Source organism: Chenopodium album, chromosome 13, assembly GCF_948465745.1.
Source record: "Chenopodium album chromosome 13, dcCheAlbu1.1, whole genome shotgun sequence".
Classification (NCBI taxonomy): domain Eukaryota; kingdom Viridiplantae; phylum Streptophyta; class Magnoliopsida; order Caryophyllales; family Amaranthaceae; genus Chenopodium; species Chenopodium album.
This window is the reverse complement of record NC_137846.1, coordinates 54,613,047-54,640,661: the sequence shown is the minus strand read 5'-3', so window position 1 is coordinate 54,640,661 and position 27,615 is coordinate 54,613,047. Positions and strand designations below refer to the sequence as shown.

Sequence of the window (27,615 nt, the reverse complement as noted above, 5' to 3'; positions counted from 1 at the left end):
TCATAACCCAAACTCTGTATAAGTCACACGTATATATACACATATTATTATTAGCACAACCTTACTAAAGAATCCTCATCTTTCTCTCTCTCTAAACTCTCAATATTTTTTGCGATCTCATCTCTTTCCCGAAAACCTCACCCGAAAACCCTAGACCTTTTGATCGCAAATACTATCAATTTTAATCAAATTTTATCTGATTTTGATGATTTCTGAGTAACTTCTCTAATTCTTATAATCTTTTCTTTTTCTTTTTCTGCTGATTTTTTCAATTTACATACATAATCCACAACACTTGAATTGAGATTTTTATTGAATTTCAATTCAATTTTTGTTAGGGTTTTAGTTTCTGGATAAATTTGATTAATTTTTTGCAATTTTTGCTGGTAAATGGTTAGTGTGAAGTTCAATTCAATATGAAGCTTAAAAGAAGGAGGGCTTCTGAAGTGGTTAGTTCATACTATCTCTTTTTCTTTGTTTTTTTTTTTTTTTTTTTTTTTTTTTTTTTGTTGAATTTAGTATGACGTTTTTTTTTTTTTAATTTATCGTGCTCTAGGGTTTCTTGTTTCAATAAATATGTTTAATTTTTTTTTTCAATGAAATTATTTCATGCAGTTAAAATTCAAATTGCATGATTTTCTTTTTTTTTTTTAAAATTGGGAAATGATTGTATTTGATTGTTTTAAGTATGCGGAAAGTTTGATTCTGTTGTGCTCTTAATTATCGCCTTTCCAGACATTCGAATTGGACAAAACAAATAATTATATATAGTTGGTGATTAAATTAATAGGTAGAAATTTTTCTGTTGAGCTATATTTTTTCGATTCTCGATCAATGATAGTATGTCATTGTCTTGGCACCATGAAAGTTGTACCTTTATTGCATTGCGTGTTCTTTGGCTTGTTGCTTTTTGTTTTGAAGTTTTGGAATCATAGATACAAGAATTGTACGGTTTAGGAAGTTGTAAAATGTAGTATCGAACCCTATGAAGTATTTGTAGCATTATAAATTAAATGCATTGAATAAAAAAAAAAAATGAAAATAGTATTTTGTAATGATTTACTGGGATTGATTTGATAATTATGATTTTGGTTTGCATGTTGATTGATGTCTAATATTTTCCGTGTTGATCCATTCCATTGATTTTGGTATCACATCTGTGTTATCTGTATTAAATTATCTTTAGAAATTGGATATGAATTGAGAAGTATTTGGACAACTGTAAAAGGAAAGGACGTATAGTCGTATACACATTTTTTTTTATGCTTATTTTTTCCCCTTCTGTATGTGGAGCTTCTGATTTTCAAGCAATATTGCATTTGCATTATTCATTAGTCACAATGTTATATGCTAAGTGCTATGGTATTACTTTTTTCCCTAGATTATCTACTTCGCCGATGTTAGATATTCTCTTTAAGCGGAATTTCATTGTGTATCCACCTTGTGGTTTGGGAGACATGGTAGCGATGTGTCACGTGCTGACTTATTTGCCTAAGTTCTGATCCACTAGTCGACAACATCCGCTAGTCTCCTAATCAGGTCTTCCCTTGTTTTGCTAGGCTAAGTGTGCTACGAGATTGGCTAAGTAAGAGAAGTAAGATGCTCAAAAGAGATTTCAAAGGAAAGCTTTGATTACTTTGAGAGAACTGATTACTTTGAGAGAACTTTACAATTGTTGGTTAAGTGTTGGCTGAAATGTATAAATGAATGGGATGACCTATTTATAGGTATCCAAGCTACTACATAAGAATTCTAGAGAATTCCTAACCTCCTCAAATGGAGGGTTCTAGACTACCTCTTTCTATAACTCTCTAGATTGTTCCCACCTCCAAAGGAACATACATAAAAGGAGGTTTCTACATCCTTCCCTAACTAGAATGTCCAAGACCACCTTAGAACATTCTAGAACACCCTACACTTATGTACATACATAGAAGTCCCTATATCCTTCTACTATGTACAAGATGACCCTTGAATATTCTAGAGACATCCCCTCTAGAATACTCCTTCAAAAGAACTTTTTAGAGAAGCCCGGAACCTTCTAGAAGTGTCCCACGTTTTCCGGACTGCTCGCTGCCCAAACTCATACTTCGGGACCTCCTCTTGGAAAACCGACACCACCATCGTCTTCCTTGGCTTAGAATCTGGTGGACCCCCAAATTTGAGCCCATTTGGAGCCCATTAGCCCGTCCAAATGGCCCATTATTGTGTTACTGTCAAGTGGGTGTTCACTAGAAATACAAGGCTATATCAAAATAAAGCTCTATAGGGAGAAGTGCTTAGCTGAGCACCAAGGCAAGCCCCGTAGACCCGATTATTGCCTTGCTACCTAGTGACCCTCTTGACGCCCATCCTTGGTGTGGGAGATGACCCGTGACAAATGGCACACTTTATCTATCACCCTCCACAATTGAATACTATCACGTTACTGGCTGTGAAGGAATGATGATATGATCATTATAGTGTACTTCAGGACTGATTTGAAATTATTTATTTTATTAATGAAGATCCTTTTAACAAAATCTTCCTCTGCATGTGTTAACTGGTGAATTGAGTTGGTGTTCATTTTGACGTTCTTATACCCTGCCAGCTTGATCTACTTTGTATTTTCACAAGTAACTTATCATACGTCTTTTAGAATATAGTGGGTCTCCTTATCAGCAGTTAGTGTTTCTTTGCCGGTGAACAAAACACTTTTTTCCCCCTTCCTTTTTAGGACCTATAGGTTAGAAACTCAAAGTTGTTGTAGGTGTGTGCGTGTGTTAGGAAGTCAATAGTGTCATTGTTATATCTTACAGAATGGCTTGCTAGTTAACATGTTATATACCTATCAAGATGTACCAGCAAAGGACATTAATATTTGATGGGCACTTTAAGCTAGATGCCTATTTATATGACCTTGAGGGGCTTTGATCTGTGATGAGCAGATCAGAGTCCAATAAAGAGTCAAAACCGTGGCTAGTGTGAAATCCTGTATGGATAGTGGGATGCAGCTTTCCCCCTGTCTCTTTGTTATTAAATTCAGATTGTTGTCTATTTTCTGGCTCGTATTCTAGATTTTATCTTGGTCCATATGATTGTTACACACATTTTCTTTAGTAGGCAGTTAGGCTCTCTCACCCTGTCTTCCATGTTCTGTTAAAATCAATATGTCGGAAATGCATGCATCATGTTTTGGTAGTGTTAGTAATGGTAGTTTCATTTTTATAGTTGTTGAATCCTTTATTTTATTTGAATCTCTTTTATATGCTGAATATTTTATTTATTTGTGATGGTAACTTTTGCTCTCTGTGCACTATGCCAAATGCAGCCTCCCAAGATCAGATTGTTCATTAACAGTGTTACATCTACTCCCCTTGAGAATATTCAGGAGCCCCTGAAAGGTTTTGTATGGGACTTTGATAAGGTGTGTTTTCGAAGTCTTTAAATCACGGTTTATCATGCTGTTTTCTGTCTTTCACTGATCTTTGCTGCTTTGGTGCTTCAGGGGGATTTCCACCACTGGGTGGATCTTTTTAATCATTTTGACTCATATTTTGAGAAGCACATAAAACCTAGGAAAGATTTATGCTTTGAGGATGATTTTTTGGAGTGTGATCCTCCATTCCCTAGAGAAGCTGTTCTTCAGATACTCCGGGTTATGAGGATCATTTTGGAGAATTGCACTAATAAACATTTTCTTAGTTGTTATGAGGTAATTGTTACTCCCGCAGTTTATACTTCTGTTTAATATCTTTACATTTTCTGTCAACTTATCTTAATTGCGACTTATTGATAACCTTCTCTGTTAACGTAGCAGCATCTATCATCTTTGATGGCTTCTGCTGATGCTGATGTTGTTGAAGCTAGCCTGCAGACTCTAGCAACTTTTTTAAAAAAGACAGTAGGAAAGTATTCAATTAGAGATGCTTCTCTAAGTTCTAGGTTGCTTTTTTTTGCACAAGGATGGGGTTGCAAGGAAGAAGGACTTGGGCTAACTGCATGTACGTTGGAAAATGGATGTGATACTGTTGCATATGAGTTAGGGCGTACCCTTCATTTTGAATTCTATAGAGTGGCTGAATCATCTACAGAGTATAAAGCTACAGGAGGGCTTCAAATTATTCATGTACCTGATGTTATTAGCCGCAAAGAAAGTGATCTTGAACTTTTGAACATGTTAGTTAAAGAATATGGAGTTCCTTCAAACTTAAGATTTTCTTTATTCACCAGACTGCGGTTTGCGAGGGCCTTTGGGTCTCTGGCATCACGGCAGCAATATACATGCATTCGATTGTATGCTTTTGTGGTTCTCATTCAAGCAAGCAGTGATGCTGATGATTTGACGTCCTTTTTCAACACTGAACCTGAATTCACCAACGAGTTGGTCTCATTATTAAGTTATGAGGATTTGATTCCGGAGAAAATCCGAACATTGAGTCTGCGTTCTTTAGTTGCTCTTTCTCAAGATAGGACCCGCCAGCCTACTGTTCTTGCTGCTGTGACTTCTGGCGGACAGCGTGGAATCCTTTCCAGCCTCATGCAAAAGGCAATTGACTCAGTCTCCAATGGCTCTTCAAAGTGGTCTGTTGTTTTTGCTGAGGCTCTCTTGTCACTTGTCACTATCTTAGTCTCCTCGTCATCTGGTTGTTCTGCAATGCGTGAAGCTGGGTTTATACCAACTCTTCTGCCCCTTCTTAAGGATACAGATCCTCAACACCTGCATTTAGTTGGTACTGCTGTACATGTTCTCGAGGCTTTCATGGATTATAGTAATCCAGCTGCAGCGTTGTTTAGAGACTTGGGGGGCTTAGATGAAACTATTAATCGCCTAAAGGTAGAGGTATCTGTGATAGAAAATGGTTTACAGCAATCATGTGGAAATTCTGATAGTAGCAGGACGAGTACTGAGGTTATAGTAGGTACTTCAGCTGTTCTAGATGACATTCAACCCCTTTACTCAGAGTCTTTGCTCGCTCATCATAGACGTCTGCTAATGAAAGCTCTGCTTCGTGCTATTAATCTTGGAACCTATGCTCCTGGGAGTACTGATCGTATCTATGGTTCCGAGGAAAGCCTGTTACCCCAATGCTTATGCATTATTTTTCGAAAAGCAAAAGATTTTGGTGGTGGGGTGTTCTCACTTGCTGCCACTGTTATGAGTGATCTGATTCATAAGGATCCTACCTGTTTTTCTGTTTTAGATGCTGCTGGCCTACCATCTGCTTTCATGGATGCTATAATGGATGGTGTAGTTTGCTCTGCAGATGCCATAACATGTATACCTCAATGCCTTGATGCCTTATGCCTAAACAACAATGGTCTTCAGGCAGTTAAAGATCGCAATGCTTTGAGTTGTTTTGTTAAAATATTTACTTCAAAGGCATATTTACGTGCCTTAGCTGGGGATGCTCCAGGGGCCTTGTCCAGCGGACTGGATGAACTTATGCGCCATGCTGCCACATTGCGTGAGCCTGGGGTTGATATACTGATTGAGATATTGAATACAATCTTAAAACTTGGATCTGCAGATGATTCTTCACCCTCAGTTGATTCTTTACCCTGCCCAGCTCCTGTTCCAATGGATACAGATTCAGATGTTAGGAGCTTGTCTTCACCTGATGAGAGGGAATCACAGAAGACAGGAAGTACTGATCTAATTGATCTGTCATCTGATGCTACTGTTGTCAATTTGGAGTCATATCTTCCAGATTGTGTTAGTAATGCTTGTCGTCTTCTTGAGACCATTCTTCAGAATTCTGATGCATGTCGTCTATTCATTGATAAGAAAGGAGTTGAAGCTGTTCTGCAGATGTTTACGTTGCCATTGTTGCCTGTTTCAGTTTCAGTTGGTCAGAGTGTTTCCAATGCTTTTAAAAACTTTTCAGCACAGCATTCTGCCTCTCTGGCAAAGGCTGTGTGTGCATTTCTGAAGGATCATTTGAATACAACAATTGAAGTGATAGACTCAATCGAGGGAACTCCTATTGCTTCTCTGGAATCTGCAAAACAGACCAAAGTCACGAGATGTCTTTCTAGTTTGGAAGGCCTTTTATCCCTTTCCAATTCCTTGTTAAAAGGGACTACAACACTTGTCTCAGAGCTGGGAGCTGGTGATGCTGATGTGCTGAAAGATATCGGTAGGGTGTATAGGGAAGTGCTCTGGCAAATCTCTTTATCATGCGATACAAAGGCAGAACAGAAACAAAATGTTGAAGTAGAAACTGAAAATGCGGAAGCAGCTTCGTCCACTGCAGCTGGGAGAGAAAGTGATGAAGATGCTGGCATTCCAGTGGTCAGATATATGAATCCTGTTAGTATCCGGAGTGGTTCTCAATCTCAGTGGGCTGGAGAGCGTGATTTTTTGTCGGTCATTCGCTCTGGTGAGGGATTAAGTCGTCGTAATCGACATGGTTTGACACGTATAAGAGGTGGGAGGACTGGCAGGCATTTAGATTCTTTTAACATGGATTCAGACGTTTCAGCAAATGTGCAGGAGCCATCCTCACTGGAACACAAAAAGAAAAGCCCTGATGTTCTTGCATCTGATATCCTTTCTAAGCTTTCTGCTACCATGCGTTCATTCTACACCGCACTCATAAAGGGTATCAGTTCACCAAATCGACGTAGAGCTGACTCAGGAGTGGTGAGTTCTGTTGCAAAGAACGTTGGAACTGTTCTTGCCAAAATATTTCTGGAGGCCCTTAGTTTCTCTGGGTATTCTAGTCCGACAGGACTTGAATTGTCATTGTCAGTTAAATGTCGTTATCTTGGAAAAGTTGTACATGATATGGCAGCTCTCACATTTGACAGCAGGCGTCGTATATGTCACACAGCAATGGTGAATAATTTCTATGTCAATGGTTCCTTCAAGGAACTCCTGACAACTTTTGAAGCCACCAGTCAATTGTTATGGTCACTACCGCACTCAATTCCAATATCTGGTGTAGACCCAGGTAAGGTAGGTGAAGGAAGCAAACTGGATCATAACTCTTGGTTGCTTGATACATTGCAGTGTTATTGTCATCTGCTAGAGTACTTTGTGAATTCTTCTCTACTTCTCTCTCCAACCTCTCCATCCCAGGCTCAGCTGCTTGTTCAGCCAGTTGCTGTTGGTCTGTCAATCGGGTTGTTTCCTGTTCCAAGAGATCCAGAAGTGTTTGTCCGCATGCTCCAATCTCAGGTTCTTGATGTGATACTTCCTGTGTGGAACCACCCCATGTTTCCTCATTGTAGCGCTTCTTTTATTACTTCTGTTCTTTCACTTGTTACACACATATATTCTGGAGTTGGGGACCTAAAACGGAATCGCAGTGGTGTTACAGGGAGTTCTAATCAGCGTGTAGCTCCACCACCTGATGAAGCTACTATATCTACCATTGTTGAGATGGGATTTTCAAGGGCAAGAGCAGAAGAAGCACTGAGAAGAGTGGAGAGTAATAGCGTGGAGATGGCAATGGATTGGTTGTGCACTCATGCTGAAGATCCTGTGCACGAGGAGGATGAACTGGCACAGGCTCTTGCATTGTCATTAGGGAGTTCAGCAGAAACATCTAAGTCTGATAACAATGATAAGTCAGTTGATGTTCAGGCTGAAGAGGGACAAATGAAGGTCCCTCCTGTTGATGATATACTTGGAGCAGCAATGAAGTTGTTTCAGAGTGGAGATTCTTTGGCTTTTCCCTTGACTGATTTGCTTGCAACCCTTTGCAATCGAAACAAGGGTGAAGATCGTCTTAAAGTTGCATCTTATCTAATTCAGCAGCTGAAACTTTGTTCTTCTGATTTGTCAAAGGATGCTAGTGCCGTGTCGTCTATATCACATATTTTGGCATTGCTTCTCTCTGAAGATGCAGATGCTCGAGAAATTGCTGCTCAAAATGGTATCGTCTCAGTTGCTATTGATATCTTGAAGAATTCAAGAAGTGATCAGCTCGGGAAGGATGTTTTGAGCACTAAAAGCACTAGTGCTTTGCTGCTTATATTGGATAACTTGTTACAATCCAGGCCCAAATTTTCCTCTGCAAATGCAGGGATAGCTTCGACTGATCCACTACCTGATTCATCTGAAGAGCATGCTTCTGTGGAAGCTTCAGTTCCTGAGAATGAGGAAAAGTTAAAATCAGGTGGTTGCAAGGAGGAGTCTGTCTTTGCTTTTGAGAAAATATTTGGAAAATCAACCGGTCACCTTTCCATGAATGAGTGTCATTCTGTACTTGAGATTGCATGTGATATGCTAAAACAACAGGTTCCGGCAGTAATTATGCAGGCGGTGTTACAACTATGTGCTCGATTGACCAAAACGCATGCATTAGCCTTGCAATTTCTTGAAAATGGAGGCATGGCTGCTCTGTTTGATTTGCCAAGAAGTTGTTTCTTTGCTGGTTATGATACTCTGGCTTCTGCAATTGTCAGACATTTGCTTGAAGACCCTCAAACTCTGCAAACTGCCATGGAATTAGAAATTCGGCAAACATTGAGTGGAGGTCGTCATGCTGGACGTATTCCTACTCGCATATTTTTGACATCGATGGCACCTGTCATCTCTAGAGATCCTGTAATATTCACAAAGGCTGCTACAGCAGTTTGTCAGTTGGAGTCATCTGCTGGGAGGACTGTTGTTGTTTTGTCAAAGGAAAAAGAGAAGGAAAAGGAGAGGTCTAAAGTCACTGGTGCCACTGAGGGTGCATTGTCTTCCAACGAGCCTATTCGTATTCCTGAAATGAAGGTTCAGGATGGGCCAGGAAAAGGTTCAAAAGGTCATAAAAAGATTCCTGTAAATCTTGCTCAAGTAATAGACCAGCTTCTTGAAATAATCTTGCAATTCCCTTGTTCAAACAGCCAGGAAGATTGTACAAGCTACCAAGCTGCTATGGAGGTAGATGAACCTGGTACAAGTGTGAAAGGTAAATCAAAGATTGATGAGGCAACTAAGGGAGATTCTGTTGTTCTACCTGAAAGTTCAGTAGCTCTTGCTAAGGTTATATTTGTCTTGAAATTGTTGAGCGATATTCTTTTGATGTATATTCATGCAATTAGTGTTGTATTAAAACGGGATTCAGAGATTTGTCAGTTGCGGGTTTCTTCTCAGCTTGATTCTCCTGGGCAGGGTGGCATTGTCCACCATGTGTTACATAAACTTCTTCCTCTGTCTTCTGATAAATCTAGTAAGCCTGGCGATTTGAGGGCAAAGTTATCTGAAAAGGCTTCATGGTTTTTGGTAGTTTTATGTGGACGTTCAAGTGAAGGGCGCAGACGTGTCATTAGTGAGCTTGTGAAGGCCTTATCATTGTACACTAATTTGGACAGCAACTCTCTTCAAAGCAGTTTGCTACCAGATAGAAAGGTTTTAGCATTTGTGGAATTGGCATATTCTGTCTTGTCAAAGAATGCTTCCTCAAGTAGCTTATCTGTCTCTGGCTATTCACCAGACATAGCACGAGGCTTGATAGATGGAGGAATTGTGCCATGTTTGTCCAGCATTCTTCAAGCTATTGATTTGGACCATCCAGATGCTTCTAAAATTGCAAATCTCATTCTTAAGGCTTTGGAAAGCTTAACTCGGGCTGCTAATGCAAGTGAGCAATCATATAAATCTGATGTCCAGAACAAAAAGAAGTCTAATGGTTTACAAGGAAGATCTGATGATCAGACAACAAATGCAGTAGTCAATGATAATACACAGCACAATGACAACCGAATCAATGAGCAGGAAGCAGGGAATGCACAGGTTGATGGAGCCAACCCTCATGAAGGTGCTGGATTCACAGAAAGTACTCATGGTACTGATGTGGTTAGATCAGATAATCAAGATGTGAGGGCTGAGGGAGAAGGAACGCAAGTTACAAATGCAACTGTGGAGCTTGCTATGGAGTTTCCAGGTGATGAGATGGAAGAAGGTGATCTAATTCATAACAGCAATCGGATTGGTATGGAATTCCATATTGAACATCGAGCTGATGAAGGTGTTGGTGATGAAGATGATGACATGGGGGGTGAAGGCGAGGAGGAGGAGGATGAAGAAGATGATGATGGTGAGGACGAAGATGAGGATATTGCTGAAGATGGTACTGCTCTGATGTCTCTTGCAGATACTGATGTTGATGATCATGAAGATGCAGGATTTGGAGATGATTACAATGATGAGATGATTGATGATGAGGAGGATGATTATCATGAGAACCGAGTTATAGAGGTAAGGTGGAGAGAGGCCTTGGGTGGATTTCATCATCTCCAGGTTGCCCAATCTGGAAGTGGCCTCATAGATGTTCCTTCAGAGCCCTTTGAAGGGGTGAATGTGGATGACCTATTTGGGCTTCGAAGAACCTTAGGTTTTGATAGACGTCGACAGACTAGTAGATCCTTTGATCGAAATAATACAGATGGTGGTCTCCAGCATCCTCTGCTCTCGAGGCCACCTCAATCAGGTGATGCTTCATTGTGGTCATCAGCTGGCAACGTATCTAGGGATTCAGAATCCTTGTCAGGAGCGGGCGTTGATGTATCTCAATTTTACATGTTTGATACTCCTCCTTTTCTATATGATTTTGGACCAGGTAGTGTAATTGGTAACCGTTCAGGTGGAACAGCACCACCACCATTGACTGATTACTCAGTTGGTATGGACTCGTCGCAGCTAGTTGGGCGAAGAGGACCTGGTGATGGTCGATGGGCTGATGATGGTCAGCCACAAGCAGGGAATCAAGCATCTGCCATTGCACAGGCCGTAGAAGAAGTTTTTGTTTCTGTTTTACATGGTGCATCTATGACTGAGACTCCAGTTGGAATACAGTCTCAGAATACGAGTCAACCGGAACAACAGTTGGATGCTGGACAAAACTGCGATAGTAATTTGGAAATGGAGGGAAATCCCTCGCGTGATGTCCATGGGCAGGGTGAGGTGCAGCTAGAAAATGGTGAAACTGAACCTCAGCAAACAAATTCACAGGACATTGTTTCTAATCAAGATAGTATCAATGCACAGGCTGTGACAGAGGTAGCAGCAGTCCATGAGAGTGAACCCTTGTCAAGTAATATAGCACATCATAGCATGGAATCTGAGGATGGCAACGACCCTTCTGATGACTTGATGAGAATAGAACAAGAGCCTTTGCCATCAGCAGACCCTGTAAGTGATCTGCAGCATGGAGCAGATGTTGGTGACCTAGATAATCTACGTGGTGATCAAATGGAGGTTCGTGTGGCTGATGTATCTTCAGGAACTGATAGCCAGCTTAATAATGATGTGAATAATTCTGATCTTGCGATGTTAAATCATTCTGAACATCCTTCTGTCTGTGCTAACCCTGATATTGAGATGGCTGGGACAAATGAGGAGCCTGTTCAAATCAATCAACTCCTGCCTGCTGAGAGTAATGAGCCAGTAGCTGATCAGAATGCTCCTGTTAATGGAAATTCAATGGAATCTGAACATGTTGAAGCTAATGCTGAGCCCTCTGGGCCCAACGCAATTGATCCAACCTTCTTGGAAGCACTTCCTGAAGACCTGCGAGCTGAAGTATTAGCTTCTCAGCAATCACAGCCAACTCAACCGCCTACATATACTCCACCTTCAATGGAAGACATTGATCCCGAGTTTCTTGCTGCACTGCCTCCTGAGATTCAAGCTGAAGTTTTGGCCCAGCAACGGGTACAGAGGCTGGCTCAGCAGAGTGAAGGACAACCAGTTGACATGGATAATGCTTCTATAATAGCTACTCTTCCAGCTGATTTGCGTGAGGAGGTTTGGTTCTGAAATTCATGCAGAACATTTATTGGGTAATATTATGATTTTATTTATGTATATATGTTTCATTTGTGATATAGGTGCTGTTGACATCATCTGAAGCAGTTTTATCAGCTTTGCCTTCTCCATTACTCGCTGAAGCTCAAATGCTTAGGGATAGAGCAATGAGTCACTATCAGGCTCGCAGCCTTTTTGGAAGCAGCCATAGACTACCTAATCGCAGGAATGGTTTGGGCTTTGATCGACAGTCTGTCATGGACCGTGGTGTTGGAGTAACCATTGGACGCAGAACAGGTGCTGCCCTTTCAGATGTCTTGAAAGTGAAAGAAGTTGAAGGTGAGCCACTTCTGGATGGAAATGCGCTGAAGGCACTGATAAGGCTCTTACGCTTGGCACAGGTATTATGATAAGCTGTTTGAATTTAGTGTGATCTTGTATGATTGTTGGTGTAGAAAGTTCCTTCATTTAAATAATAATTCGGGATTGCCTTTTGCTGTGAATCTATGCATTATCCTCTATTTTAGCCGCAGGACAAAATCGACCCTGTCTTGGTTAATATTACATTGCAAAAAGATGTAACTTTTTTTTTTCTTTAATCTGATTCATTTTTGTTCTTCACGGTAGCCTCTTGGTAAAGGCCTTTTGCAGAGGCTTCTGTTAAACCTGTGTGCTCATAGTGTCACTAGAGCAACCTTAATTCATCTATTGCTCGAGATGATCAAGCCTGAGGCTGAAGGTGTAGCTGGAAATCTTTCAATGATTAATCCCCAGAGGCTCTATGGTTGCTCCCCAAATATGGTCCATGGTCAATCTCAGTTGTTAGAGGGTATGCACTTTCCCAGCATGGTGTTGTGCTTTGCATATTTAATGTTCTTCTGACAAAACTATTTCACAGGTCTTCCACCCTTGGTTTTGCGTCGTGTTCTTGAGATATTGAATTATTTGGCTACCAATCATTCTTCTGTTGCGAATACATTGTTCTACTTTGAGCCATCGCTTTTGCCTGATTTCTCCCAGAAGATTGCAGAAGCCAAAAAGGGAAAGGGAAAAGAAAAAGTAGGGGAACCTGGAGCGTCTTCTAACTCTGTTCAGGAATATGAGGAAGGGTGTACTCCTTTAATATTGTTGCTGAAGCTTTTGAATCGTCCCCTTTTCCGGCGTAGCATTGCTCATGTTGAGCAGGTAGGTCTGATGAACTTTGCTACAGTTATGCTAACATTACTTCATAATGAGTATGTATAATCTTATATATTTATTATTATGAAACAGGTTATGGGTCTGCTTCAAGTTGTGGTCTATACTGCAGCTTCAAGATTAGAGAGCCTGACTCCCCCTGAGCAGGTCATGGATGCTTCTCAGAATTTGACTGATAAAGCTTCTGATGAGGTAGAAAAAGATGTTACCGTGGTGGAAACAGAGACTAGCCAACAGAATGAAGTTGAAAATGGGGAAACCTCTATATCTGATAAGAAGACAGGAGGTCATAGCGTCTATGATATCTTCACGCAGCTGCCAAGATCTGATTTGCGTAATCTTTCCCGTCTTCTTGGCTATGAGGGGTATAATTAATGCTTTTTTGATTTACTTATGTGGTTATGTATAATTTGCTTCATGTCATTATGTCTACAAAATTGGTTCAATGCTTATCAACATGCTATATAGTAGAGCCAACTTATAGGGTGTCCCCCCTCCCCCTCCCCCCCCCCGTTCCTAAACTTTTCATCACTTCTATCTGGACCCATATTGCTCTATTATGCAGCATATTCTCTGGCTAACAGTCTTGACTGATTTACATATTTTACTTATACTGTAGGCTCTCAGACAAAGTGTACATGCTTGCTGGTGAGGTGCTAAAGAAGTTGGCTTCTGTGATTGCCTCTCACCGTAAATTTTTTACGCAAGAGCTTTCAGATCTTGCTCAGGATTTGAGCAGTGCTGCTGTATCTGAGCTCAATGCTCTGAAGAATACGCGGATGATGGGTCTTGGTGCTGGTTCTATGGCTGGTGCTGCCATGCTTCGAGTACTGCAAGCACTTAGCTCATTAATATCACAAGGTGTTGATGGCTCTAGTTGTCAAGGAAGTTGTGAGGAAGAAGAGCAAGCCATATTGCTGAAGTTGAATTCTGCTCTGGAGCCGTTGTGGCAGGAGCTTAGCAACTGTATTAGCACAACTGAGTTAGAGCTAGGACAAAGCACTTTACCACCAATTGTGGCTTCTATGAATTCCGAGGATGGTGTTGGATCCACTCTCTCATCCCCTCCCCTTCCTCCTGGGACACAAAGGCTCTTGCCTTTCATCGAGTCTTTCTTTGTTCTGTGTGAAAAGTTGCAGTCAAGCAGTTCTTTTGTTCAGCAGGATCAAAACAATGTCACTGCTCAAGAAGTAAAAGAATCAGCTGACGCTTCTTCCTCGACACTGTCGAAGTGTGGTGCTGATTCTCAGAGAAGATTTGACAGCGCAGTCATATTTTCAAGGTTTGCTGACAAGCATCGGCGACTCTTGAATGCATTTATCAGGCAAAATCCTGGGTTGTTGGAAAAGTCACTCTCTATGATGCTGAAAGCTCCTCGTCTCATCGATTTTGATAACAAGAGGGCATACTTTCGTTCTAGAATCAGACATCAGCATGAGCAACACCTTGCCGGGCCACTCAGAATCAGTGTTCGTCGGGCGTATGTTCTTGAAGACTCGTATAATCAGCTGCGAATGAGGTCAAATCAGGATCTGAAGGGGCGTTTGAACGTGCAGTTTCAAGGTGAAGAGGGAATTGATGCTGGTGGTCTCACACGAGAGTGGTACCAGTTGTTGTCAAGGGTTATCTTTGATAAGGGAGCGCTACTTTTCACCACAGTTGGGAATAATGCAACCTTCCAGCCGAATCCTAATTCTGTCTACCAGACTGAACATCTATCTTACTTCAAATTTGTTGGTCGTGTGGTAATTTTTCTTGAACACCCTAGTTTATATTGATTCTTTAATTTTCCAGGCAACAACGGGGAAGAACTGGAATGTATTTCATGTCTTATATTGGTTCATCCCTTTTTAACATCTCTTGAGAAATGTATAGGTTGCCAAGGCCTTATTCGACGGGCAACTTTTAGATGTGTATTTCACCCGTTCCTTCTACAAGCATATTTTGGGCGTGAAGGTGACCTATCATGATATTGAGGCAGTTGATCCAGATTACTATAAAAATTTGAAGTGGTTGCTGGAGGTTAGTATTTTATAATGTGTTCTGCCTTGCTTTTACTCAGTCATCGTTATGGTTATTTTGTATGATTGGGCTTTGTGTTTCTCACTTCATCTATTGGTTTTGCAGAATGATGTAAATGATATTCTAGACCTTACTTTTAGCATGGACGCAGATGAGGAGAAACTTATTCTGTATGAGAAAACACAGGTACAGACTTTTGTTTTCTATTATGCTCCCAGTATAATTGGTCTTAGGAACTGTAATTTTTCCTCTTTTGCTGTATTGATGAAGTACAAACCTATACTCCAATACCTGGCTACTTAAATCGAAATATAATTTGATGTGCTTAAACTAATTCTTTAACTTAATCAATCTTTTTCTGTTGGCTGTTAAAGGTCACTGATTATGAGCTTAAACCCGGAGGCAGAAATATAAGGGTTACAGAGGAAACAAAGCACGAGTATGTTGATCTTGTTGCTGACCATATTTTGACGAATGCTATCCGTCCCCAAATTAATTCATTCCTTGAAGGTTTTAATGAATTGGTGCCTCGGGAGTTGATTTCTATTTTCAATGATAAAGAGCTTGAACTCCTTATAAGTGGACTTCCAGAAATTGACTGTGAGTGAGCTTGATCATGTATTCACTGTTACTCCATTTGTAGCATTTTTACCACTATTGGATACTTATATGTTTGTATGTGTTTCAGTGGATGATTTGAAGGTCAACACAGAGTATACTGGCTACACAGTTGCTTCCAATGTCATTCAGTGGTTCTGGGAGGTTGCGAGTAGTTTCAGCAAGGAAGACATGGCGAGGCTCCTACAATTTGTTACTGGAACGTCAAAGGTACATGATTTAAATTTAGCCAACATGCTTTTCCTCTCATCAATTTTTTGTCCATTTTGGGTCCATGATTGAGTTCTATTTTTCTCGTAATACTTGTGTCATGAGTTAGTGCTGTTTGCTCCTATATTCATATGGATTAAATACGAGTGCTGTTAGCCTATCTTATCTGTTCCTTTTTATTCTTTACGTATTCTGTTTGGGCGTACCCCCTTTATTTTTGATGTTTCCTTGAATAAAATACTTAATATTCCTACTTTGTCTCTATTTTTTCCAAAAAAAAAATAAAATTGTGCCTGTCATCAACTTTATATTCATCCAATATTATTGTTGCATCTCCCAAGGTTCTCATTTAATTGAAGAAGTAATGATAAAAATAGAATGTGCTCCATATTATTTATAAATTAAAACATAAAATAAATTATTAGGTCCCACTTTAAAAATTCTTTAATCACCGTGCATGATTAAATGTAAAGAATAAAAAGGAACGGAGTGAGTAGATCTTATTGGTGTGAAATCTTTCCTTCCATCTCCTTATAATTGTCTTAATGAAAGCTTACTTTGATAAAATTGGTAGGATGATTCCAGCATGAAGTTCTTAGCATTACACTGCTAAAATCTCGTACTTTGGTCTTCATGTGCTGTAGAACAGGATTCGACTATTTTTTGAAAAAAGAACGAAAAAAAAACCCAATTTGGTGTTGATTCATAAGTCCCTGGTTTCTGTGGCTGTAGGTACCGTTGGAGGGTTTCAAAGCATTGCAAGGTATCTCTGGCCCTCAAAAATTCCAGATACACAAAGCATATGGAGCTCCGGAGCGGCTTCCATCTGCCCATACATGGTGAGGATATAGACAAGTCTTTGTCATAGTAGGCAAACAATTAGACTTGTTATCAACTGTCATTGATTGGTTTGTTATGCTTTTTAGTTTCAATCAATTGGACCTTCCTGAATATTCTACAAAGGAGCAGCTTCGAGAAAGATTGCTGCTTGCTATTCATGAAGCTAGTGAAGGCTTTGGCTTTGGCTGATCCTGTTTATTGCATCATATAGCCTGAAAGAAGCGCCTTCAAGTTCCCATCTAATATTTTTGTACATGTAAGTCTACATGAATTCCATCTTTATATTAAAACGGCTAGTTTTTTGTGCTGCTTATATTATCAGTTTGCTTGTCACTTCATTTATTGCTATTAGCTATATTATACTAAGCTATATTAGAACAGTTAGTTTATCTTTTGCTGCTAGTTTCAAATCTCCATTTTAGAAGGTTTTGTTATGTTCTATACTATAAATTAATTGAAAATTTGTGCCTGACTTGTGTTCACATTAGCTGCATGGTATAGATGGTATGGACTTTAAAGTAATCAGATGAAAACACTTGTAAAAATTGTGCCGTCTTAGCTGTTACTTTGCCAAATACTTAAATTCCAAGTCTTGAAAAAACGCTTTGGCATGGCCTAGTTGTGTCATCTTTTCAAACAAAATATTATTGCAATTCATGTAAAACGAGAATTGGAGTGTTTTGCTCGATCATCTGAAGAAAAGCTTTTATTTATGATATTGGATGCAGATTTACCAGTAAAGCTCATAATCTGAAAGGCTGAATGGTTGATGATGGTTGGCGTTGGAACTTGGAAGTTTACTTTGGCTTTATCAGCTGACGTATGTCTGGAGTTGTAGCCTTGCCGAGCTGTGGGGTGAACTTCACCTTTTTGTCCTTGGGTACTTTGAAATTGGAAGGGCATACATAAGAACTTCGCTTCAGCTCTATTAAGCTGACGCCTTTCTGGAGTTGTAGCCTTGCTGAGCTGTGGGATTGATCATCACCTTTTTGTCCTCAGATACTTGGAGCTTGGAACTTGGAAGGCCATGAATATACATAACTAGCTTTTGGATTTTTTTTTTTTTCTTTTTTCGGATAGATGTTCATTTTTTAAAGGGGTTAATTTTGTCTATAGTAGGCAATTAGGCAGATTTTTTTTTACCCCGCCAGTAATATTGTTTAGAAAATAGTGTATATGGCCAATTGGCTATTGGGTTTCAAATAAATTTCTCTGGGCTGTAGAATTAATTGGCTCTTGAAGAATATATATAAATTATGCATATATAATTTGCAGTTCATTTGAAGTGTGCACCATATGTCATTTGTTTATCTCAAGATTGAATTACACAGTTGGCCACAGGCTTCAATTCAAAGTAAATTTGGAGAAGGCTTTTGGGGAAATTAATCAAGCAAAACATGATTAAAAAAAAGTTTGCTCCAGTAACTTTTCCAGGAGAAACTTCGAAACAGAGACAAGAATCAAGGTCAGGCTGAGTAAAAGTCATCAATCTTCGTTCTGGGACCTTGTAAAACTTTCAAAATTCATTTTTTTTCGGGCAAAAGAACTACATTTTTTTTCTATACAATATTTGTTTCGTAGTATTCCCAAATTTCAATAAACACCCTAAGATAAGCAGAAAAACAATATATGGAATAATTAAGCTTAGAACCTTTATATCCAAACTGCAAAGATCACAGGTTTTACACACTTGCCTAGTGCAGACCTTTAAACAAATACAGTAGCCCCAAATTATTTGCATAGTACATGTTATATATCATGGACTAGCGCCAGCATTTACATGCCTACTTATGTCACTAAACACGAGCAAATATGTTCAAGATGTATTGTCTACTCATTTCTACAAGTATATAGTCATACATAAACCACCAGTATTGCAGATACGCCCAGGTGTATTGCCTACTCATTTCCACTAGTATATATTATACATAAATCACCCAAATATCTAATTGATTTCTGGATAGCAGTATGCCTCTATCTGTCTCATTATGTATAAAATGGCAAGATGACATCTCGATGAATTTGCAGCTGAAGGAACTTCTCAAAGAACTGAATTTCAGAGTCTTGAATGATCGCCTGGGATTTCCACCGTAATGTTTTACTCCAGTTAGAAACTTTCAAAGTCTTGAATGACCACTCCCTGATGTTGATCTGCAGCAGGACAGAAAAGGACAGGTATAAATCATTAGTAGCTCCTAGAGCAATATCACCCTGAAGTTGAGAGGCTTACATGAGCTCTAAGACAAGAGCAGAGGCGCCGCCTCCTCCATTGCAGATGCCAGCAACACCATATCTTCCTCTCTTCTGCCTTAGAACCTGCAAATTTAAACAAAGTTATGATCTCTGTAAATTGAAGAGAACTGAACATTTGTTTACATGTCTCCATGAAAGAAAGATGTGATATTGAGGAATGAGGATGCCAGTGCATCAGCACTAAGATAAGAGATTAAGAATAAAGTATAGTTTTGCATAAGAAAGGGTCTTCGCTAAATACAGAGGAAATCAGACTGAAGTTCAGAAAATTCAAAAAGGTGAAAATTTAACATACACCAAGCAATGTGACCAAAATTCGAGCTCCACTGCAACCTAATGGATGTCCCAGAGACACAGCTCCACCATGCACGTTGACCTTTTCCTTCACAAACAAGTGTTAGAAGGGAAGGGTAATCAGCAAAATGAGTTGTACTAATAGTATTGTAATCTGAGAAGGAGCAGAGCAAGAAATGACAGAACTTACTGGATCAAGCCCTAAGAGTTTCTGATTAGCAAGAGCAACGACCTGCAGAAAATGAGTATGCATGGCAGATAAGGAAAATTATAAGATTAATGGTAATTGGATGGATGAAAAAAATTAAGTTAAGCTAGAATCGATCCAAAAAGCCAAAAATGGTAGATAAGGAGGATCATGTATGAGAAAGGTAAGTGGAAAGATTAAAGAATTTAAGATAAAGGCTAAGAATATTACAGAGAAGGCTTCATTTATTTCAAAGAAGTCAATTTGAGAAGGCTCCAAACCAGCATTTGAAATAGCTTTTGGGATAGCAAGGGCAGGAGCAGTAGTAAACCATTCAGGGGCCTGGCCAATGTTAATAAGAATTCAATTGCAGGATAAAAAATAATATTTTTCTCAACGAGCATTTCAAAAATTTGGATGTAAATAGGCCAGCAGTAGAAATTCCTAAACCTGAGCTGCATCAGCAAAACCTTTGATCCTTGCAATCACTTGGAGTCCAAGTTTTTTGGCCATTTCTCCACTGACCAATACTAATGCAGCAGCACCATCACTGTTTGTAGCAAGTTCAGACAATCTTAAAGCTCTTATAAAAGAAAGCGTAAAACATTAAGCAAAATTAACTACTGCATGTAGAGGTCTCTTCATCTAATAAATAACTTGGGATAAATAGGGTGTTCACATCTATCTCTAATTCTCTTTCATTAATATAAATGCTTTAGAATAACCACTTTAACAACATTCAAAAAAAAAAAAAAAAAAAAAAAAAAAAAAAAAAAAAAAAAGCAGCATTTGACATCTAAATCATATATTTTGTTAATATGTTATACCCCCCCTGACCCCCGTCTTCTGAATTCCTTAGGGCAAGGGGAAGGGGTGGGATCAGAGAAAAGAAAAGAGAAGCCTTAGATTTCATTACCTTATAAGCGAAGAATTTCCAGCAGTGACAGAGCCGCCATTCTTTTTAAAGCTGGGAGGAAGTTTCTTAAGTTTGGCAGGATCAAGCTGTCAACATGCCATCAAAACCGAGATCACAAAGTGATTAAAAAAAAAACACCGATAGAAGGCTGACAATCTGACATGATAAGGAGAATTTGCTGTACCTTCTCGAGACCATCATCCTTGTCAATAATGATGGTTTGTCTTCCCCTATTTCCAGAAATCTTCACCTGCATACAAAAATTCATTAGCCTCCTGCAACCTAAACACTAAAAGTTTGTTTCTTTTTTTTGTTATTCCGGACTGGCTTTTCATGCTTTCTAGTAACTACAAAGAAAATTTTCTGGTTCAAATATGCATCTAAAACAGAGTCAAATCTTGCCGGAGCTATTTCCCAAGAAAACGCGCCACTGTTCTTTGCAGCAATACCGCGCTCATAGCTCCTTATAGCAAAAGAATCCTGGGGAAGCAAGAACAAATTAGCAACATGGCAGTAATATTCAGCACATAATTTGAATGGTATATATTATATTGGTTTTTGTTAAGGCAATTAAACTACATAAGTGAATTTTAACCTTGCACAATTAGAGGCTCAAGCACTCTTTTTCTCAAAACCAATAAAAAGAAATGATCATTTATTTTTCTTCCCATGCTACTATTGGATAAAAGATGCTAAAATCCTAAAGAAGAAAGGTACACCACCAGATAAATCAACCAATAACCAGTCTCCACACTCAAGTAATCTTTTCATTATGGGTTGAACTCAACGAACCCAAGAAGATGAGGTGCTCTTATCCCAAAATGGATAAAATTCAAAAATTCCAAATATATGAACTGTGGTTCTTGACTTCTTGGCATACCTAAAAGGAGTGTATTATAGAGAGAATGCAAAAACTTAAAGCTATCTTGTGATTCAATAATTTTCCATGTCTAATTGATAAAATCAACCTCAAAAAGGTGCAAAGAAAGCAAAGGACTAAACTTTACTTGTTGAACTCATGTGTGAAGACGATGAATTTGTCAGGATAAAGCTGAAAGCTGTAAACTACCTATTACAAAAATTATCAAACATGCAATCTACACAAATCGCAACTCCGAGGAAGAAAAAAGCTACATTCCCAATGTTTTAAGGCTACATTATAACGCAATATGAAACAGGCAGAAAGGTAATAGGAGAATACACTAAGTCCAGCATAAGTTATCAAACTAAGTTGAAACTTTTCAGAGCGAGTACCAATCATCTACTGGAATAAGTGCACTTATAATACCCGATTCAAGCGTATCAAACAGAGTTATATTGATGATTTTTATATAGAGGTCCTCATTCGTCACTAAGACATTGAGCAAAAGCATCATTACTCAAGCACAGGTTCCCAACCGCCTTTGAAATGGCTCATAGTGATTTAGATACAGAGCACAACTGTACAAATTTTACGTATGACACACATTAGTTCTGATCTACATAAAATCTTCTAAATCTGGTTTCCTTAAATTATATAATTAATTGTTTATTATTTTTGTAATTATTGTTACAAAATATTAAGGCTGAGATAGCAGGTTTAAAAGACTAGCAAGAAATTAAATCGACAGACATGCACACACGCGTACACACATACGGAGGTGACTGAAAGACCACTCCTACCACAGAATTTCTATCAAATGACAGAAAATCAGTAAAACAACAATACAACATGTACTGTACCTGTTCTTCTCTTGAAAATCTATAATTATCAGCACATATTTCTGCACAGATTCCCATTCCAAAATCATTGTAAACATCCCAAAGTCCATCCTTCAGCATTCCATCAATTATGGTGTCATGTCCAAGCCTCGATCCGGTTCTGCAAATAATGAAGGATTTTAAACATTGGTTCTTCAGAACATTGAAATAGAGTGATTATTATAATTGCCATCAACATTGCAGTTTAGTTTTACACAAACTATATCCAAGTTCATGCAGTGATGTTATTTGACTAGTCTTTTAAGTGCATTTTCACTTTGTCCACAAATGAGAACAAACATTGCAATTGACTACACTACATCATATAAGTCAAACAAAGTACTCTAGTGGAGGCAACTTATTACTCTACAAATATTGCAATTGGTTAAGTGAGATTAAAGTATACTACACAAAAAGGCAAAATCTTTATCTGAATGGAATGAAGTGAGAGCAGCTAATCTTCAGAATTCATAACAGGGAAAGAACAGGATAGTGAAATAACATCATATAAGCATGGAAAGCACATCTGATCGTGACATTTTCGCATAACTGTGTAAATCAGAAGTGTTTTTTTGGAAACAAAGATGTGAAACTATGCTAGATAATTGGAGCACTAAGTGCCCAACTGAAAAGTTTTATTTATTTATTCATTTTTTGTATGGAAATTGTCATTATCTACTACTCTCTATCCCATTATACCTTATCCATTTCTTTAGGGCACTTTTGTAAATAAGTAAAAAAACTTCATAACGTAAATTATAATGACAAAACAAGTTCTATGAAATATATAACAGGAGCATAAATTCTCAACTGAGCTTGATTAGTCATATTTTAAAAGCACTCATTCTAAAATTTATAACCATTTTAATACAACATTTTTATTTATTCAATTTAAACCTAAAATTAACATAGAAATATGAAAACACTTTCTTAACGTAATTCATCTACTAGAAAGGAAAGATAAATGAAGTGAAACAAACTCCATTAACACATTTTTGAATGAGTCTATGGCCGTAATTCATTAACTTATATAGTAATTAATGTATGTATGTATGTATGTAGTACATATAGATCTAATTTGTATATAATAGTGGCTTGACAAGATACGCTAAAAGGACCCTTATTAACCAAGGCATAGAGTAACGTCATGGTAAGGTGTAAGTTATCGGTCCAAGAAAGGGATTTGTGGATTTTCTCAAAAACTCTATTACATTAGAAATGGAAATAACGATATTATAAGTTGATTTTTTATTTTTTATTAAGAAAAATAAAGTATCAAGTAAGCAACTTTTAAAGTATTATGCAATATAAATACTTAATAATACTGGAGGTCACATAAAAGTTCAACTAATCTATTTTGCAGTTGGTATTCTCCAATAGATTGATACTAGCAACATATCGCTAATGATTAATATAGGGCAACTATAAGCATAGAGTTCTTCAAGAGCTCCAACTGAATAGAGAATAACAAGAAATTTGCTCAAAAGCTTCCGTCAAGCAAAATTCAAGAAGTTACATAGAGTGATGCAGCAGCCACAGATACAAACATAAGCATTCCTGGGCCTTCAACACTTGGTGAACTGCAGAACAGCAACTGCAAGATTATCCACCCAACCTCTTCTGATATTGTAATGATGTGTTTGGCATGTAGATTGGTATTAAATGAGAGAGGGAAAAGTTAATGATAGCCATTACTTGTATTGATCATATGATATTACAATTAAATAACATAAAATCAAATGACTGGCAGAGGGAGATTGAGGAGGGTAACGTGATGTTATACCAGTTATCACTGAATGGAAAGAGTAGCAAGTGAGAGGAGTCTATTACCATCAAGTATTTAAGGTCATTGTTACCATACCCATCATACCAAACAGCCCATATTAGAAATTCTTCAGTTAGTTTCCACTTTCCAGTCCTTAATATCTTCGTATTGAACATGCTTTAAGAGTTTTGACTCATATGAAAAAGAGGAATCACAAAGCTTGTATTGCATCAACATGAACATATGATATGAATTGCAGACTCTCTAAGCCAACAAGGAAGCTATCAAAATTCCACAGGCCTTAGAACAAGATGATACAAGATTTATATAGCTCCCACGCACAGATTAAATTGACAATAGTTGAGTAAATAAACTCATCTTTGAATCAAAGATCATTATTTAAAGAAAAGGAGCTAACCTGGCCATAGCTAGGTATTTCGGCGCATTAGACATGCTCTCCATTCCCCCGGCCACAACAACATCATTGGCACCCAAGTGTATACTTTGAGCAGCAAGCATGGTTGCTGTACCATTTCATTAAAGATGTCAAAGGAATATTTCAAATCACTTTATTGGGGAAATATGCTGCGGGAGGGGGGGGGGGGGGGGTGGGGAGGTACACACCTTTCATTCCTGAAGAACATACTTTGTTAATGGTCGTGCAGATTACTGAGTTAGGGATTCCTGCGCCTAAAGCAGCCTGTCTAGCAGGAGCCTGTCCCAAATTGGCACTAAGAACGTTCCCAAAGAACACTTCTTGTACCAATGATGGATCCACTCTTGCCCTTTTAAGAGCACCTACATAATTACTGCACATCATGGAGTTGTCGAACAACACATAGGACTATTATACTACGCACATGATGATAGTTCCAACACAAATAATTTCTAGCCTTACACTCAATAGCAATAGAACCAAGCTTGGTGGCAGATAGAGTTGACAAGGAACCAAGAAGCCCACCCATTGGCGTACGTGCAACCTATGTTACATTGACACGGGTACGGGTATCCGATATTGGTACGTATCCGAGTGTCGGATACGCCATTCTCAAAAATTTAGGACACGGGGACACCGTCTTAACATTGGACTCGGGTACGGATACGGCAATTTTATTGATAGATTTTTATATCTAGGTGAGTGGATTGCTAAAAAAAAGTAAACAAAATAAAAAGCCCAAGTTGTTTATTTAAAAAAAGCCCAAGTTGTTGATAGAGAAACATAGGTTTAAGGCCTTTTAAGCTTTTTACCAATTAAAACAAAACCCTAGCCGCCACCCTTAAGCACATATATTAAAAAAAAAAATGTTACTGCTAGGTAAATCAGGAGAGAGGAGGGAGAAAAAAAGTCAAAAACTTCAGAAATTAAATAAGTAAATACACGTGAAAGAAGAAAGAGAGAGAAAACTGCATTGAGAAAACTCGTAATCGTGTTCATCTTCGAAATTGTTTGAGAACCGTCTTCATCTTCTTCAAAGCTTCAACTCCTTCAATGGCCGCCGTACCCGAGAACAAAATGGAGTATCCGGAACGGATTTCATACCCGGATCGGTGTCGCGTCGTATCGACCCGGGTATGCCGGCCAAAATGCCGTGTCCAGGTAACATAGCGTGCAACACCAACAATGCAAACATCTGTTTCCAACCAAATGTGAGATTTTATTACATACTCTAAAATTGCATATTACTTGTATCAGCAATTGAATAGTTCAGCAAGTAATAGTGCATCTTAATATTCAACAATAGTAACAAAATTAATCCCACCAATATACACCATTCCCAAATCAAATTGTTATTGTCATCGATAAATGGGGCAAAAGTAAAACTGTCCAATCTTCACCTAATACAGCATCATTAACCAAAAATAATTGATGTTCATCCAACCATACCGATACAACCCCCAGGCATCCACCCTAAAGAAGAAGGTCAATTCCTCATCATTTCTCAACAAACAATAGTCAATTCACTAAATTGATATACTCGGAAAAAGTTGTCATCTTTCCTAAAATCGGTTCATAATTAGACTTCGAAACCTGTCCCGGGCTTAAGCAAACTACTATACTAATATATAATTAACTGTTAAGAGTGTAATCATTGCCTAATAGCTTCAACTATCCAAAGTATCAAATATGATGATGATAACCCTAACTCGAATTATCAGGGCAAGAGGTGAAAGTATAAATTAAACCAATTTTCAACAATAATCACTAAAATTCCAAAATTCAAACAAAAACAAAGTAGAAAAACAAAAATCCAAAATCAGACCTCGAGGTTTTGTTGATTTGTACTGCATTTCTGAAATCCGATCCATATTTAACCTGCATGTTATGTCAAAAAAAAATTACAATTTTTTTTTTTTTTCAAAGTACAAATAATCACAAGAAAGAAAAGACATTTAATCAAAATTTTCAAATAAAAGCAAAAGATCATCAGAAATATGAGTCATTTTTCCAGAAATTAAATTAAGCTAAAAATTTGCAGAAGAAACAAAAATTGGATAAATTTAAACAGAAAATTAAGTGGATTAATTTGAAATTCAATATACCAGAATCGCGGAAACTTCAATTGATCAAAGGAATTTCCAAAAATCTGGAAAAAAAAAAAAAAAAAAAAATTTAAGTTGGAGAAAATTTTGGTCTGTCGCAGGTGGCGGGAGAGAGAAAGATAATACAAAGTAGTTAATGACGTGTATTTGGTTCTTATTGGCTCGGTTATCGAGTTGATTAGCTGACCGTATTAGCCGCTATGGAGTATATTAACTAGTTTGACTATCTGGCTATTGATTTATAGACTTTTATTAGTAGGCTTATTATGATTCAAGCCAAATAATATACTTTCGGGATACCTCATATATTCAATTCAATTTTGATTTTTTTTTTCTTCAAAATTAGTCTGAAAGCGTGGATAGCCTTTATTATTGAGCAAGTTTTTTATTTTACTTTGTAAACCCTGAAAGAAAAAAGGCCAATGGTGCTTCTCATGAATTTATGAAACCACGGGTGGATATTTGAGTGGTTAGAATTAAAACCATTCATTTTTGTCTCTAATTGCCAAGTTTTGTACTCCCTCCGTCCCCAAAACTTCGACCTTTTTGACCTAATTTTAGTCCTAAAATTATCGATCCATTTGCATTAAAATACCTACAAATTTACAACAATATTTGTATAAAATTAGTTTCTCCATATAAAATTTTGTTTTTCCATGTATTTTTAATACTTTATATCTCTACTTTTTTACAAACCCTATGTAAATTTATCTTTCCAATATGTTTTTATTTAAATTTCTTAATAACCGTGAAATCAACCCAATAGGATCGAAGTTTTGGAGACGGGGGGAGTAAGCACCTCTCTTCAAAATGAAAATGAAAATTAGGCCCAGTACATATTTGAGAAACGAGAACTTAAGGCCTGTTCACATTTACTTAATTTCAGTTCAGTTCAGCTTCTAATTTCCCTCTCTCATAAAATATTCATTTCAGCTCAGTTCAGTTCAGTAAATGTGAACATGCCCTTAATTATAATTTAATACAGGGATAGATGATATGAATTTCGTATAGGTATCTAATGCAACACGTTTAGCTCTAGTTTTTTTTTTTTTTTTTTTATTTTTTTTTTTAAGTTCAACATAATATGGGTGCAATTTTTTTTTTTTTTTTTTTAAGGTAAGAAGAAGGACTCTACTGAGTTGGCACCTCTCACAGATTTAGCCAGCCCAGCTCCGTAGGTCATCGCTTGAGAGTAGAGGGGGGAGGTAAGGGAATCCGCCTACTAAGTCTTTTGTAGTTGGTGGGGCTCGAACTCGTGACCTCTTGGTATAATACGGGTACAATACTTCACATGTTACGGAGTATGTTTT

At 38.1% G+C, this 27,615-nt stretch overlaps 2 protein-coding genes across 5 annotated transcripts; one reads left to right on the top strand and one right to left on the bottom strand.

Moving 5' to 3' along the window:
- The first annotated feature begins 76 nt into the window (after positions 1-76).
- On the top strand, positions 77-17,894 carry LOC145575012 (E3 ubiquitin-protein ligase UPL1-like). Of its 2 annotated transcripts, XM_081632928.1 has the most exons (17): positions 77-216; positions 399-449; positions 3,311-3,406; positions 3,488-3,694; positions 3,800-11,722; positions 11,806-12,123; positions 12,350-12,551; positions 12,621-12,907; positions 12,995-13,284; positions 13,539-14,664; positions 14,795-14,941; positions 15,047-15,127; positions 15,316-15,541; positions 15,630-15,769; positions 16,502-16,608; positions 16,696-16,865; positions 17,338-17,894. In XM_081632928.1, the coding sequence occupies exons 2-16, from the start codon at positions 417-419 to the stop codon at positions 16,796-16,798; spliced, it is 11,286 nt and encodes a 3,761-aa protein (XP_081489054.1). In that variant the 5' UTR covers positions 77-216; positions 399-416; the 3' UTR covers positions 16,799-16,865; positions 17,338-17,894. The 2 variants fall into 2 exon arrangements, with proteins under 2 accessions (XP_081489054.1, XP_081489053.1); XM_081632927.1 differs by having other exon boundaries at positions 85-449.
- Positions 17,895-18,239: 345 nt separating this feature from the next.
- LOC145575011 (acetyl-CoA acetyltransferase 2-like) lies at positions 18,240-26,452 on the bottom strand. Of its 3 annotated transcripts, none has more exons than XM_081632925.1 (16): positions 26,306-26,452; positions 26,026-26,078; positions 25,379-25,395; positions 24,663-24,744; positions 24,389-24,562; positions 24,183-24,288; positions 21,982-22,120; positions 20,662-20,739; positions 20,444-20,509; positions 20,260-20,345; positions 19,794-19,893; positions 19,575-19,685; positions 19,347-19,388; positions 19,158-19,238; positions 18,840-18,925; positions 18,240-18,760 (listed from the first exon to the last, which is right to left on the bottom strand). In XM_081632925.1, exons 2-16 carry the CDS (start codon positions 26,069-26,071, stop codon positions 18,727-18,729), a joined length of 1,248 nt encoding a protein of 415 aa, XP_081489051.1. In that variant the 5' UTR covers positions 26,072-26,078; positions 26,306-26,452; the 3' UTR covers positions 18,240-18,726. The 3 variants fall into 3 exon arrangements, with proteins under 3 accessions (XP_081489051.1, XP_081489050.1, XP_081489052.1); XM_081632924.1 differs by having other exon boundaries at positions 19,158-19,244; positions 26,306-26,450; XM_081632926.1 differs by lacking the exons at positions 24,663-24,744; positions 25,379-25,395 and having other exon boundaries at positions 19,158-19,244; positions 26,306-26,449.
- Between the last annotated feature and the right edge of the window lie 1,163 nt (positions 26,453-27,615).